The following is a 16,896-nucleotide window of genomic DNA, read 5'->3' as shown; positions in this document are numbered from 1 at the left end:
CTCCTTAACAATAACAAAAGCATTTTGCCATGTCTTGTGGATTCATTCAGCTGTCTCCTTTGAAAGCTCCAGACGACTGTCCCACTACCTTCCCCTGAGAGCTTTAGGGCAAGCGGATTGTAAATTCTAAATTCCTTTCTGTTACAGAGTCGTGGAGCTATGTCAGCCCTTCAGCCCACCTTTTCTATGCTGACCAAGTTGCTATTCTGAGCTAGTCCCATTCGCCTGCATTTGCAAAAAGAGCCCACTGAACCATTCCTATCTATATATCTGTACAAATGCCTATTAAAAGTCATGATCGTATCCTCTGGAAGCTCATTTCAGTAATGGACTATCCTGTACAAGGAAGTGTTTTATGCCATCATGCCCACACACCCTTAAAAACTCATTTTTACTCGGAGCTTCTCTGCCGAAGGAACTAATTTCGGAAAGTATTGAAATAAAATTTACGTTTATAACATGTACTGTTCGTTAATTAACATTGTTAATTGGAATGGAGCATTTATTTAATTGCATTAGTTCTATGTAATCTGAAACATTTGTTTGTAGAAAATGCTCTGCTCATAATTGTATCTTTCCATTGATATGCTTCGCAACCTCCAGATAATTCAACCTTAAGCTGTGTTGGGATGTTTTATAAACTTACAAACTAGTAAAAGAGGCTAATCAAATTACACGGATAAATTCTGTAGTCATATTGCAGGAACAATCTCACTGAGGCATTGAAACCTCAAAACACAGTCAAGTGGTTTTGTTACAATCAATTACTGTTTTGAGGGAGTGCCACACTGTCAGAGGTGCCACACTATCAAAGGTGCCATTTTTCAGTTAAAATGAGATACCCTCTTGGTTAATGGGCCTGTCCCACTTACGCAACTTTTCCAGCAACTGCCGGCACCGGTCAAAGGTCGTTGCAGGTCACTGAAAATGTTCAACATGTTGAAAATCCAGACGCAACCAGAACAAGGTACGACTCTTTGGGTGACTACTCACGACAATACAGGCATGTCGCCAGGATGTCACCAGTATGGTCGTGAGTAGTCTCCTCAGTCACCCAAAGGGTCGTCGTGTCTTGCTGGTCTCCGCTGGATTTTCAACGTTGAAATTTTTCGGCGACCTGCAACAACCTATGACGGGTGCCGGCAGTCGCCGAAAAAGTTGCGTAAGTGGGATAGGTCCATAAATGCGTCACTGTTTAGAAGATCTTCGGGGGAGGTCACCATGGTCCTGATACAGATAATCATCCTTCAACCAATCTCATTAAATTGGATTTTTTTTTCACCTAAGATAGACACAAAGTGCTGGAGTAACTCAGCGGGTGAGGCAGCATCTCTGAAGAAAATAACGGGTAACATTTCCGCTCGGGACCCTTCTTCGCTTTTCATTCATGTTTCTATTCATTTGTCAGAATCTGGGCATGGCAAGCAAGGGCAGCCTTTGTTGCCCAAGCCTAATTGCTCTTGAGAAGGTGCTGGTGAGTTGCCTACTTGAAACACTGCAATATTTCTGATGAAGACATTCCCACAGTGTTGTTGTCAGGGAGTATCACAATTTAGACTCAGCAACGATGAAGGAACAACAAGATATTTCCAAGTTATGTAGAATTGAAGAAAAATCATGCGTGATGTCCCCATGCAGTAGTTGCATTTGCTCTTCTTGGTCATGGGTTTGGATGCTATTTCTGAAATGCTTAGACTAGTAGCTGCCATGCATTTTGTGGATGAGATACATTGCACCCACTGTGTATCAATGGTGGGAGAAACTAATGTTTAGGATACTAGTACAGAAAACCCTCATTTTAATGGGCTTCTTTATAATGGATTTCTCTCCAGCCCGGCTTCCGACACCACCCCTGGCTTGCAAGGTGCACCAACGAACCCTTCTTCACCCACTGCACGATCCGGTTGACACGGCTGTCATGGCAGGTCATGTTGTAACCCCTGGGGATGGCGCTTTCTTCAGGCTGCTGCCACGGCCAGGACGCACATGGTCACTGTGGGTGTTCCTCCCCACTCACCAGCTGCCGCTTCTTTCTGTTGGCCATCGCTTTGTCCACTCGGCCTCTCCCCTCCTCCACCACTGCCTTCTCCTCCTTCTCCCATCACTCTGTCCATTCGGCCTCTTCCCCCCCCCCCTCCTCCTTCAGTAGTGGAGCACACAAAGCGACGGGTGAGAGGGGAGGGAGCCCCACTGTAACCGACCGTATCCTGTCAGTGGCGCCGGCCTGAAGAAAGAGCGTCCTGTCGGGGGCTACAACACGAGCCGCAGCAACCCCACATCAACTGGTGAACAAGGACTTGCTGGTGCAGACCAGCGCCATCAGTGTCCAGTTGGAAGGTGACACGACACAAACTGCTGGAATAACTCAGCAAACTGAATCAGTCTGAAGAATGGCCCCGACATCACCTATCTATGTTCTCCAGAGATGCTGTCTGACGCGCTGAGTTACTCCAGCACTTTGTGTCCTTTTGTGTATTAACCATCATCTACAATTCTTTGTTTCAGCTACATACAATGATAGTACCTTACCTGGTTACAGCCGACAATCGGCAATAAGAGACCCCCCCCCCCCCGTGTCTATTATAATAAGGGTTTCCTGTATTAATAGACTGCTTTTCCTGAATAGTGTTCATTTTTTTAATTGTTGCTGAAGTTGCACTCACGCAGGCTGGTATGCAGGGCCGGCCTTCAGCCAATTGGACCAATTGTTCCCAATTGGGCCCTGCACCTAAGGGGGCCCCGGGCTAGAGTAATCTACTCTCGGCTCGTCAAGTACACACAACACATTGCCTATATATGTAACACAATTTGCGGGGGAAATTATTAGCGTGGATCGATGTGTCGATACCTATGAGGTGGGCAATGGGGATGGATTTTCCATCGCCTGACGAGTGGCTGCGCGTGATATTGGCGTGCGATCGGGAGACCGGGAGAGTGCAAGGGACATGGTTAGACGTTGCCAGCTTGGCGCAGAAGCCATACTGCCGGCCAGCTGCGGGTAATTAACCCGGGCATGCGGTAGAGTGGTGGTTTGCAATGGGATGGATTTGCCGGTATCTACGGGGCGGCGGGAGCGTTCTGCCGGGGGACTTGGTGGCGCAGCAGTAAAAGCGAACACAGGCGGAGACCGGGGTTCGATCCCGACAATGGGTTCTGTTGTAACTATTTACTTTTCAGAGGTGATCTATACATTTTGTTTGTTACATGTAGGCTTACATGTATGCAATTTTATATTAAAATGTAGCTTAGATCTGTTTGGTCCATTCACTCGCAGGAACTTTTTAAGCGCACATTTTGATTACTTTCCATTCTACCATAGAGATATAAAGTGTATAATAGACTTTAATTATATTCCTATGATTCTACAGACCTTGGCTGGGAACCTGGGGCTCACCAAAATTGTTCCCAATTGGGCCCCGCACCTCCTAAGGCCGGCCCTGCTGGTATGTGTTTACCAGCCCGAAACTTTGCCTATTTCCTTCGCTGCATAGATGCTGCTGCACCCGCTGAGTTTCTCCAGCATTTTTGTGTACCTTTGATTTTCCAGCATCTGCAGTTCCTTCTTAAATACTAATCACAGTATCATCTGCTGAAGTTCCAAATGTAAATGGGACAAAGAAAATGGATTAAGCTTGAGTAATTATTAAAAATACAACGGACAACTCTGGAAGGATATCCCTTTGCACCTCTGATCGACAGTTATCAAAGCCTGAATCTTGCCATGCAAATCTGTGTGGGAAGTAACTGGCTGGACGTACTTAATTGTACTTAAAGCATTCAAAGTACCCATCCCCTATTTCTTAAACATTGCTGGCTAGATAGCACTAGATTGGTAACAGTGACACTGCTCTGAAAACTTATTATTTGCTCAAGTTCTGCAGAGACAGACTCATCAGTTTGCCTGCCAGATGTGTACAGAGTTTTGTTCTTTCTCAACCAGGATTGTATAGGACTGTCAAAAACTGATGCATTATACACTGCTTAAGGTTAGGGAGATTACTTACTCATGTCTACCTTACAGGTATAGGTTAAGCTTCAGGAGAGGCTGGCTTACTAGTATCGACTTTAAAGCAGTATTGCTCAATCTATATTTCCATGAAAATTCTTTGTTTACAGCTTTGTTCTCATTTAATGAAGCTTGCATCAATGGTTGTGGGATGAGGGGGAAAGGGAGGGGAAGCTCATGGTCAAACTTAGTAGCATTAGTCTTTGGTGTGAGTGATATTTTTGGTTGTTTTGCCATGTATTTTCATTCATTACAGGCGGCATTAAACGTTTACTTTCTTTGTTAATCATCTTTAGCAATGTTGGTATTGTTTTCGATGATGAATCCCAGCTCCAGATCTCCAGTCCCTCCTCCTTCTGAACTGTATTCAAAACATTTCAAATTATAGATGTATACAGAATATGTCCACATCCACAGATATTTATTTCTGACAGTCTTACAATAGTGTGTTTGCCGTGCAATTTTTAACCATTTTTTTTTTTGTACTATTGTGTTGTTATTTGGATTCTGGCCACATATTAAAGACCCAGCATTAATGTCTCGGAAATTCATAATCCCTTTTGGGAACACTGAATGCGTATGTGTTCTGATTTTGGATGTATTCAGATTATTGATACTCAGACTGGATTTTCTATTTTATTAATTCCAGTGTACTTTACAGTGTTTCTGGACCTTAAGACTTCCTAGTATTCATAGTTCTGGGCTTATGTTAGTTTAAAATACTTTTCATTTCCTTTTGTAATTCCTTCGTGCCACAACTGAGAAGCCAATTGAAGTGTCCTCATGCACCTCTTTAAACTCTGCTTTGTCAATTTAGCATTGCTGTAGAGTGTGAACGAGCTACTTCTCCAGATATTCTTTCAATGGAAATGTTTGTATTTTCTTTCAAGATGATGCTTAATATCTTGCTGTCTGTTGCTTTCTTTCTTTGAATAACTATCCAAAAACCTAAAGGGTGCCATTTGTTTATTTTCTCTCAAAACATAATCTCCATAACTTTCAGTGGTAATGCTCCCATTTATGTGTAGAAGTATAAGGAAGGCTAATTTCACACCATCCCCACTTAATAGTGTGCAGTTGCTAATATATCTTGCTTTTTGTATTGTTGGTCCATTTCTTTATCTATTTAATGTTTCTGACCATTTCTTTACTACCTGCCCAATGAAACGGTGGTAGGAATTAATTCTCATTTAATAGTTCACTAAGTTAGTAGTTGCATGTTGCAGCCCACTTTCAAAATTAAATAGGGAATCAGAGTAAAGCCCAGAGACACCATTATGATGCACATGAAGTAAGTGCGGCTGATGATAACTTTCTATATGTAGGTTAATGCAACACTGCAAGCCCAGAACTCTTTGAAAAGTAATAACCAGTTAAAGGAATCAAACATTGGAGATATTTCGAAGCACATTGAGGAGGTGGGGAGCGAGGTTACTGGACAAAGACAGGTTGCATCAGCACAAATTTTATCAGCTTAGGTGATATATGAAATATAGAGCCCGATGCAGCGAAAGATTCGGCCCCTTGACTTCTAGCACAGATGCAGGGTGACCTCTCGTCTGCCATCCGTCTTGTTTCTTCAGCAAACTCCATGAATTTTTATGAGAAGTTTCTTGCGCCTAAGCTAAGCTCGCAACAAATTGCCTGACACAGATGAGATGAAGTCGTTCGGTAGCCTCTGAGTGGCCTTCTGGTGAATGACACAAACCCGGAGTCTTACAATGTCATTCGCCAGTGATCACTGGAGCCTCGCGGTTGATAAATGCATCATTTTCTGGAACATTGATTGTTTTACAAGCTCAGCTGACTATTAAGCTCTGTGATCAAACCACTTAGATTATACGTCTCAAAATCATGAGGGGTTTTAAATTGTAAATAAAGAGAAACTGTTTCAGCAGCAGGAGAATTGGTAAGCGGAGTGAACAGATTTAATTTAATTACTTAAAAATGATTGGGAGGCAGGGAGATAGAGAAGTGATTCCTTTTTAACTCCATGAGCTATTGTGATTTGGACTCCACTGCCTCAAAGAAACAAGCCTGTGATTTTCAGATGTAGGGGGATTGCAGATGTAACTTGAATTTTATTCGGGTTCTGTGGAAGGGGCACAGGAGTGCAACAAATTGGACAGCATTTGCAGGGAATTGACAATAGGGTGATGGGCCCAATGGCTTTTTTGTATAATTGGGTCGTGTGTCCATAAAATACAGCATTGATAATGATGGTGTATATATTTTGGTGAACCTTCCCTTTACAAGTAATGTTTATTATGTGAAAAATCAAATTTGCTTGACATTCGGAAATGTTGATTCTTTTTATAAATCCTTTGGAACTTCAATAGAAAGCAAAAACCCAAGCGAGAAATTTACCTCATTACGATACAGTCTTGTGATGTTAACGCCAAGGAGATCTCATGTTAAATGCACCAAGGAAATTTGCTCTCTGTGCTCACATGAGTATTAATCTAAAACTGCTGTGGTTGCTGTGAATGAGAATGATGCTGCATTTAAGGATGAACAGGACATTTGTCAGCTGCGTGCAATGGTGCTTTCTTTGTGGCAGTTTAATTTGCCGTGTTTTTACATTGATCCTTGTTGGTAATTCTCCACCCTGTGTATTCAGTGACTTCCCACTTCCAGTTGCTACTTTCCTTTGGTGAGGGACTTCAAAATTAGTTTTGGAAGATAGAGTATTTACTCCCCGAATCAGTGTGCAGCCAAACTTCCCCAGCTTAATGTTATGTCATACTATGTCATATCGCACAGGAAGTGGTTATTTAGCCCATTCTCAGCATGAGGGCAGTAAATCTATGGATTTATGTATAAAAGATGACAACAAAGGCTCAGTCATCGAGTATATTTAGGAGAGAGAACATTAGATTTTTAAAAGAATCCTAGTCATACAGTGTGGAAATGGACCGTTCAGAGCTTGCCAACAGCAATCAACATGTCCCATCTACACTAGTCCTGTCTGCCTGCAATTGGCCCATATCCCTCTATACCTGTCCTAACCATGTTAAAGAATATTAAAGGAAAAAAAGTGGGCCTGAAATCAATGCAGGAGAGTGGGGCTGAGGTAAATGATTAGCCATGATCTTATTGAAAGGTGAAACATGAGGGGCCAAATGACCTCCCATTTATTATGCGTCTGTGTAGGCTCTTTGAAAGAGTTCTCCAATTAATGCCAGTCCAGGCTCTCTGGCTGTAGCTTTGTAAATGTTTCCTCTTTCAAGTTTATATCCATTGGCAATGGCATATTTTCAGATGGGCTAATGTCAGACTTCACCTCCTATTAATTCATTCTTAGCCATATTTCCTTTACATGCAGTGCTCTGATCGTTATTAATTCTACCCCAGCAACCTTCTGCCCGGGTTTTCCACACTCCCTGTTCAATCATTGAAAAGGATTTCAAGAGCTGACTCATACTCCAATAAACCCACAGTTGTGAACATGTGATAAAACGCTTATCCTATTCCTTAAGTACCCTGTTGCAGCATCAACTCCCCTTCCCTCTAAGTATGTTTTTATCATACTCTGTCAAGCCCCCAAACTAGCTCCGTGGAGCAACCCTTCACAAAGAATAAATCTTGATCATATTGTATTTAATTCCAATTTATCGCAGGCCAAAAACTCTTTTCTGAATTGCAGTTACACCATCGCGTTACATTAGTTGTAATACCACTTGAACTTTTGCATAGCTCCACATTAATTCATCTAAGTTGAAATGAAAGAATCTTCAGTGGGTGAATCTTTGCAATCTGATTGAGGTCATTACATTTTATAGGAGCCATTTTTCAAAGCAGTACTGACAGCACTCCAAGTTATTAAATTGCAGCATCAAAAGATGGACCCGCAATCACATTTATGAACTGGGATAGAAAAGCTTGAGTCATGTGCAGTGCAAAGGTTAAGATCCTGATGCAGTTAAGCTTCATCGCCCCCTTAGTGATGGCAGTATTTACATGAGCATCTTGGTTTAATGGTCAGGGAAGTGACTTAGCCCACCTCTGGTTTCGGAATAGATTAAGTCAGCAGATTGCATCCAATAATTATCCGCAATGAGAGGGATTCACCAGATATTTCCAAACCCTAGGGACTTTACATTAAATCATGGCATGCGGAATGGAGATGTGCAGAATCTTAAAAGAGTCACAGTGAACATGTGATTATAGGCTATGAGATTTTTAACTGTAAGTTATTACTTTCAATGGCTATTCACAATATTTGAATGACAAGATTTAAGGTCACATAATACGTTGTGAAAGATTAATTTTTCGAGTGCAGATCAAGAACAAAGAATTACTTTTATAATTTGAAACCACCAGATATTATTTTCCTAGTTAAGAGGAGGTACAAGATCTTACCAACGAGCAACCTCTTGCATATAGTCAATAAGATCCATTGCATGCATTTTCCTACTATTGAGTGTTCAGTGAAATTTACAAAAAAACTCCCACTACCCACCCCATCGCAAGAGAATCCCAGAAACAAATTCCAGTTAATATGAGTAAATTCAATTTCTCCTTCCTGCTCCCCTCTCCTTATACTCTTTGCTGAAATTTAGTACCAAGAGAACGGAGAGTCCTCTTCATTCCTTATAGACACAAGGATCTGCAGATGCTGTTTTACATAAAAAAGGTACAAAGTGCTGGAGTGACTCAGTGGGTCAGGCAGCATCACTGGAGAATATGGATATGTGATGTTTCAAACTGGAACCCTTCTTCAGACTGAAGATAGATGATGTTTCGGGTTGGGACCTTTCTTCAGACAGATTAATAGTCATCTTCCGTCAGAAAAAGGGACCCGATCCGAAACGTCGCCTATCCATGTTCTCCAGAGATGCTGCCTGACCCACTGAGTTACTCCAGCACTTTGTGTCTGTTTTTCTTCTCTCCATTCCGTATTGCTTGTGTGCGAATCTTGCTTTGATAGTCAATTGCAGGCTGTCGGTTTCTGAGTCAGAAGCTTTAATGGCCAGTGATTGCAAAGTGAATCTCCAGCATTTAGCCATTCAGACTGAAGCATCTCCTGATCTTACACCCAGATGCTGAGAATTTAAGATGCTGGCAGATTGTGGTGGCCATTTCTCCTATCCCACGCCAGGTCAAACCCAGATCCCATTGATTTGAATGAGGATTGGGATTAAGAGGCAAAGGCAAAAGCTAGTTACTTGTTTATAGTTATTTTTTATATAATTTGCTGTTTTTAACAATTACACGTGTTTAAATGCGTTCATCATTAATTTAAACATTTTAATTATGTTGTGATAGTTGTAATAGTTTTGAAATATTTCTGCATGAGAGGTTTCAAAATTACAAAAATCCACAACATCTTAGAGAGAAGGCAAAGCTCTGCCCATAGCCAACTAAGACCTAGTCATTGGGGTGGCTCATTCTCGCTGCTCCAGTTTGAAAGAACAGAGGTCCTGCCCAGGGTAAGCACAGGGAGCAGATCCAGTCGTACATGATCCGGCTCATTGCCGATCCGATCCAAAGTTATTATGTAAAGACAAGTTGTCTTTGGTTAAGTATTTGTTAAAACGCTGCCCCCTTGCATTAATGTTTTGTGGGCGGGTACAGCAACTTTGGTGGAACCATATCTTGTACACTGGGAAGGTTCCTGCTTGAGGTATGGTCCAGCCAACTGGTGATTCCCTCTTGACCTGGAAACCTGGACTAGCCACCATTAATCTGTCTGAGAAGGGAGAAAATAAAGTGAGGAATTTGGAGGAAGGAAGAAAATTCTGAGAAATCTTTGAATTCAACCTTTTGAATACATTCTCATTTAGTGCTCCTTAGCCAGCAAGAAAGAGCATTGGTTCAAATCAAGCTTTCTGAGAGGCAATGACATGACTGAAGGAACAATGCACAGGGTTCAAACTTCCACCAGTTAAAATGAAGGGAATCTTATTGTTGCTTTTTGTCTTTCCGTCTGAATTTGGAAACTTTCCGTTTGAATTGTTGGCATAAGATGCAGGTTTACAGATCAACTGTGGACTCTGTGTGGATTTCCAGCTGTGAGTCCTGGCTTGATCAGAACACCATGGGCAGTGAGCCACATACTTTACAGGAACTGTGCAGAGGTAATGATGCAATGCCGGCCACTTAATGGAGCAAAAATTCAAACACACACACCAGTGACCTTCCCAGCACTTCTCAAAGTTCCCAGCAGCCCTTTCCCACAAGTTGTTTCATTTCATCTTTGAAATTGTTGTGTCAGGACCAATAATCGACAATCTGGGAGAAATTCTAATTGGCAATAGTTATTGAATTAGGTAACTAAAAGAATTTACCACAGAGAAACAGACTCTTCAGACAGCTAGACAATTGAGGTGTTTATGTCCTTCAAGAGCTCCTTCTCAGCTAGCCATCGTAGCATAGCATAGCCTTCCTTTCTTCTTCCTGGGTTTATCTAGCTTGACATAATGTTATTTGTTTCAGCTTTTCTTTTCAATTGTCGCTGGCAACCATAAGGCTAGCATTTCTTGCTCATCTCTTAACGCTCTTAAGACGTTGACATTTAGCAACCTACTTGAACCCAGAATTTCTCCCCAATTCCCTGCCCCTGAAGACTGGCTTCCTTGTGGGGTAGATGTTGCTAGTTTTGAAACCATTGTTGCCTATTCCTTGTGATAGTGAGATCCAATTTCCATCATTTTCTCTAAATTCTCTTTTGCATTTATTAGTGACTATTAAATCTATAAACAGATTTAAATCCCTTCTTAATGATGTTGAAGCGGGCTCTTCTGTCTGTATATGCGTTGTTTGATGATGTTATGACTGTGACTCTATTTATATGTTCTCTGTTGTTTTTAAATTATTGTCTGTAACTGTGGAACTGTGCTGCTGCCTGTCTTGGCCAGGACTCTCTTGTAAAAGAGATTTTTAATCTCAATGAGACTTCTCCTGGTTAAATAAAGGTTAAATAAATAAATAAATAAAAATATTATATATCGGAGGCCTTCAGTTTTGTTCTAACCCAAAAATGGATACAATTTCTCCAGTTTCAGGAATCCACAACTTTTGACTCAGTCGGAAGAGTGTGGCACATTGAGGCAAAAGTGGCGCAGCGGTAGAGTTCCTGCTTTTACAGTGCCAGAGACTCGGGTTCGATCCTGACTATGGGTGCTCTCTGTATGGAGTCTGTACGTGACCGTGTGGATTTTCTCCCGGTTCTCCCACACTTGAGAGACATGCGGGTTTGTAGGTTAATTGGCTTCTGTAAATTGTAAATTGTCCCTAGTGTGTTGGATAGTGCTAGTATACAGGATGATCGCTGGTTAGCGTGGACACGATGGGCTGAAGGGCCTGTTTTCACAGAGGTGTTGTGTGGTTAGAAAACCTATTTTCATGAGTTATTCGAACTCTGTAATAATGAAGTATAAAACAGATGTTCAAATAGAAGTTTTTTTTAATTGGTCATTGCATTGCATTAGTGCCTACATAAAGCAGATGTAATAGTGGTGTATAAGAGGCTTTTAGAAAGGGACATGGGTATGCGGGGAATGGAGGGACATGGATCATGTTCAGGCCGAGAAAATTAGTTTAGCTTGGCAACTTGGGCATAGACATTGTCAGCCAAAGCGCCTGTCCGTTTGATGTACTGTTGTATATTCGATGTACAAATATAGTGCTTATGATGTGCTTTATAGTGGATAAAATATTTTTACTTTTCAGATCCTTTGAGTATAACTGATATCTCTTTTCTCCTGCATTCCAGGCATAGTCTCCAAGGCATATGAGTGTCGACTAAAAGGACACGGGGCACAATTTGTGGAAACAGCTCCTCCAAGCGCAGAATCTACTGAAATTGTGGGCAACTCAGTCAATGGCAGCTTTCAGCAGCAGGAACCAACCGAGTCTATCGGGCAAGTCATCATTATTCAAGGCTATCAAGATAGCTTTGGAGAAGGTGTTGCCATCGATGCCTCTATGGAAGCTACCGCAGCAGCGACACTTCAGACGCTGGCCATGGCTGGCCAGATGACCCAGGTGACGGAGGTGGTCCACCTGACGGAAGACGGTCAACTGATAGCCACGTCACATAGTGCCGCACACGCGGGCGCCATGATGCCCGGGCAGCTTCTGTCAAGTCACCTGGCGTCCGGCACCACCCAGGTGGTCGTGGTGGAGAGCACCATCGAAGGAGGGGACCTGGAGGATGCATCCATCACCATGGAAACGCTTGCTGATCCCAGTCGGGTCATCGAACAGGTGGTGACGCAGGAGGACTCAGAGGGGCAGTCGGCGGGCACGCCCACGGCACTGGACGCGCTACTGTGCGCCATCACGGAGCTGGGGGCGGTGGAGGTCAGGTCCACTGAGCAGCGAGGCCGTGAGCCCACCAAGGCGGAGTACTGCGCGGCGGGGCCTGGCGCCGAAGGGGCCGCGCCGCTCCCAAGCGCGATGCTGGCAGGTGTGGAGCAGCTCTCCCACAGGGTGCAAGCCGCCAATGCAGCCATGAAAGCCGTCATTGTGGCTTCAGACGTCGGGCAGCCGACTACTGTTACTGCCGCACAACCTGTTACTCATGCATCTCTCAGTGAAATGGTGCAGGAGGTACTACAGTTCACCATGTGCGACCTAAGGACAGCCAGCCACATTGTGAAAGACGGCATCACGCAGGTCATAGTGACTGAGGAGGGGGCTGCTCACATGGTGGAGGGAGCATCCCAGATCATAATGCACGAAGGTGACGAGCAAACGATAACCACCAGCGGTCACCCTGTGCAGCTGATAGACTCCGACGGCAGTATATCGCAGTTAATAGTCATGGAGGAAATTGCCCAAGCCATAGTTCAAGGGGCCGCTGCTCACATGTCCGAGGAAGCAACGCACGTTTTTGTCACGGAGCTGCCGCACGGCATGGTGAAAGGTATAGACACCAGGACGGTGACAGAGGTTTACCCACACAGCATGATGGAGCTGGTGACTGACGCCGTCTCATCGCTCGGTCACCCGGTGACAACCATTGCGCTGACAGAATGCTACTCGGAGGCCAGGTCAGAAATCGTCATGACTGAATTGCCAGCAGAAACGCAGCAGGAAATGGAAATTGGCGGGAACCAGGAGGCATGACACTCCATGGGTAGAGCAAGAAACGCAGCGAAAAGATGCCATGGTAAATACATGGTCATTTGGCACCTGTCTGCAACTGGGAATCTGGCTATGAATCCGTGATGGGGAGAATAATATCCATTGAACAAGCGATAACTTATTATGAGGACTTCACTGGAACAATGGAATTTTGTTTTTTAATTCACAGTCTGTGACCATACAGCTCTCGCAGTCAAGTATGTGCCGGATGCCTTTTGAAGGCAGCACGGGAGAGTGTAGATTGGCCTGTGTGTTGCCATGTACCTCTGCAATCTCCATGTATGGATTTGCTCATCCCAGCTGTCATCAAAGTGGAACGACCCCAGGGGGGGGTAACGCATAGAGGTGAAAGGGTGTACGTGAGAAAAGGAGGGGAACTTTGGCAATAACTCAAGAACAGTCTTAGTCTTTGTGGATCAGGTGGAGAGGGGGGGGGGGAGTTTTGAGATCACCTCAGTCTCAGGGAGTGATGTGGATCTGGGGGAACCAAAAGTAGTGAGAAAGAAACATGGTTTACAAATGAGTTCATAAAATGAATCATTTAATTGGGTGACTCAGTCGACCTACGTTTTGTTTCCCCATTTGAGCACTAAAGATCCTGAGTGTGAATCGCCTCAGAACTTTGGTACAAAGCTGAAAGCACTGATTGATTGCCACATATTTCTTTAATTACCTTCCTTACACTCAGCAGGAGCAGGAACTGAACGAAAGCCCAGCCAGAAGACAAAGGAAAGGGGTGGGAGAGCTGAGAGAAGGGAGAACTGTATTCCTTGCATTTTCCGAACTTACTTTTGGATTCTGTCAAGGATGAGGAGAGAGAAATGAGTTCAAGAAAGTTATACATAGCCAGCCTCCATGAAATGCTAGATGTAGTTAGCTATTTATTTTTGGTTATTCAGATGCTGATATTTCTGCCCAAATTTATAAATCCTGAAGAATGCAGTGGACATGTTGCTTGTTTTCTTTTGCTTTACTTTTTGGGAAGGAGGGGACAGAGGGTCAGGGCATATCAGAAGGAGGTAACATTTTAAATGACATGGAAGAGCAAATATACAGGCTTAGGTGGCCTGTATAACTGTATAATAGATGCAAGATAACTTGATAATGTACGCTTTTATGTTTGACAATCGTTAATCTTGCTTCGGAAAAAGAAAAAGTTTCTTTTTTTTTTGTTAAGTGCTTGTACCAATAAAGGTTCTGGATAAAGAGAGAAAGAACGGAAAAAGGACATTTCTATAATTCATAGGTTTCATTTGCATTTTCAAGACCACAAGTAATTAAAGAAAATTGACTAAACTTTTTTAAAGAAAGAGAATTAGGTGCTTGGCTGAAACCCAGTATTCTAAGTGATTCATATGTTTACCAATTATGAAAATAAGCCCTGTTTTAATGTACAATTAGTGAATAACAATATAATTATATGATGTGTTTTACACACAGAGCAGCAACCAATACACTCCTAAATCTGTCAAATGCATATAAATATTATTTTATACATTCTTAAGAATTTAATAGGTTCAGATCTACTTGATTTTTGTGCCTCTGCAAAGTCCTTGGTGTTTCATTCTGTTGCAGAAATATTAGTTGCATCCTTTGCAGAGAGTAACATTCAGAAGGGTGCTAGGCTGTGAAGGGTATAAAGTGACCACCAGCTATATTGTTCACGTTACCCTGAAGCTGCTGCGCATTGCAAATCAGAACTTTGGTGCTCCGAGAATGATGCACGATGACACAAAGGTTAAATGGGACAGGCATTGAATGTTCTACGTAGGAAAGCATGCCAGCTTAAACCTGGATTCTTGGACATAGGAAAACAATTGTTTGAATCAGGAAGGCTTTTTAAGCAACAATGTGGGTCACGTGCCATTGTTAGAGTGTTGCTGCTTCAGTTGTAACTGTGCTCACCTCTTGGCATCAAGTCATGTAATTCCACTCTGATCATTCATTATCCTTGGACTCTAATGAAAGTTCAGCAGTGATTTGTCTGAATATGCTTCGCTCTCGCCTTTATTCAATGGAGATTATAACGGCACATCTATTGCCCATTTTTAATCATGAACACACTGGATCTGTGCAGGTTGCTCTCTCTGGAAAACTATCTGCAGTAGAGTCTAAACATTTGAATAGGAGCACTCACATACAGTGCCAAGATGTCCCACATTTCAGCCGTTTGTACAGGAGAGTATTGGGAGTAAATATAAATAAGTAAGTAGGGGAAAATATGAGCATTCTTTAGTATAGTTTTGGAGATACATAGTAGAAACCGGGACTATGCACACTAGTTCTATGTCATCCCAGTTTCACATCCTACAGTTTTCAGGAGGCAGTTAACTTTCAAACCTGCACGTCTTTAAAAAGTGGGAGGATACCGGAGCATCCGGAGAAAATCCACGCTGTCACAGGGAGAACGTACAAACTCCGTTTAGAGGTCAGGATCGACCTGGGTCACTAGCGCAGTTAGGGAGCAACACTACTGCTGTGCCACTTTACTGCCCACATCTGTTTTTACTTCAGAAGGCAAAGAGGAACCAGATAAACTGCTAGAGCAGGAAGAGGAGCAAAATATTCCGAATCTGTCCATCACATTATTTATAACTTAAAGAGGAGCAAGATTTAATAGGAACCTGAGGGGCAACTTTTTCACTTTTTCAGCTTGGTGGGTAAATGCAACAAGCTGCCAGATGACATGGTTAAGGTCGATACTGTAACAGCCTTTAAACACACTTTGACATATACATGGATACAAAAGATTTGATGGATATTGGCCAAACACAGGCAAATTGGACTAGCTTAGATTGGGCATCTTGGTCAGCATGGCAAGTTGGGTCAAGGGCCTGTTACTGTGCTGTACAGCTCTATAACTCTCTATGATTTTAAATGTAAATCTGGAGGGATGACCTCTCTGGATTACTGACCACATGAGATATCATAATGTCTTTGACTGATTCAATGATATTTTATTGTCACGTACCTAGGTGCAGTGAAATTCTTTGTTTTTCCATACAATCCTACAACATCATACATCAGACTTCACCAAGTACACAAGTACACAACGATTCTGAGAATATCGCTGCTCTTCAAGAAGATGTTCAAGGAGCTTAGCAGTGAACATGTTTCTCCATGTAGTCTTTCTAATCAGCTGCTTTATTTTAGTTTAGAGATACAGCGTGGAAACAGGCCCTTCGGCTCACCTGGTCCGCGCTGACCAGCGATCCCCGCACATTAACACTATCCTACACCCACTAGGGACAATTTTTACATTTACCAAGCCAATTAACCTACATACCTGTACGTCTTTGGAGTGTGGGAGGAAACCAAAGACCTCGGAGAAAACCCACGCAGGTCATGGGGAGAACGTACAAACTCCATACAGACAGCACCCACAGTCGGGATCGAACCCAGGTCTCCGGCGCTGCATTCACTGTAAGGCAGCAACTCTGCCACTGCGCCACCGTGATATGGACTAAACATGGTCAAAAAGGACTAGTTTAGATGGGGCATCTTGGTTGGCATAGATGAAGGGTTGAAAGACAAGTTTCCTTGCTCTATGACTGTAACTCTAGAACCTAAGAAGTGTTTTTTTGACGGATGGGAATATCAACTATTGTTGCAAGCCAACAGTAAATCAGAGATCAACCATAGTGGCAATAATTTCTCCAGGCTCATTCCCACAACAGGCCTACCTAATAAAGACAAGCAAAAGCAATTGAGATTGGCAATTCTGGAGATAAGCCAAATTGTAGATCATGAAACGGGAGATCTTCCCCTCCTGTTCCATTTTGCTCTCCACTTATTGT

At 42.9% G+C, this 16,896-nt stretch overlaps 1 protein-coding gene across 2 annotated transcripts in view; it reads left to right on the top strand.

The window, feature by feature from the left end:
• The window catches only part of znf407 (zinc finger protein 407), a 527,544-nt gene extending 513,235 nt beyond the window's left edge, over window positions 1-14,309 (top strand). For both annotated transcript variants that reach the window (XM_033019073.1, XM_033019074.1), the window contains exon 9: window positions 11,724-14,309. In XM_033019073.1, coding sequence (XP_032874964.1) covers window positions 11,724-13,081 — 1,358 coding nt within the window. In that variant the 3' untranslated portion in view covers window positions 13,082-14,309. The remainder of the gene's footprint in view (window positions 1-11,723) is intronic.
• Window positions 14,310-16,896: the final 2,587 nt, after the last annotated feature.

Source organism: Amblyraja radiata, chromosome 4 (assembly GCF_010909765.2).
Source record: "Amblyraja radiata isolate CabotCenter1 chromosome 4, sAmbRad1.1.pri, whole genome shotgun sequence".
NCBI classification, from domain to species: domain Eukaryota; kingdom Metazoa; phylum Chordata; class Chondrichthyes; order Rajiformes; family Rajidae; genus Amblyraja; species Amblyraja radiata.
Note: the sequence above shows the minus strand (reverse complement) of the source record. Positions and strands in the feature narration are given on the sequence as shown.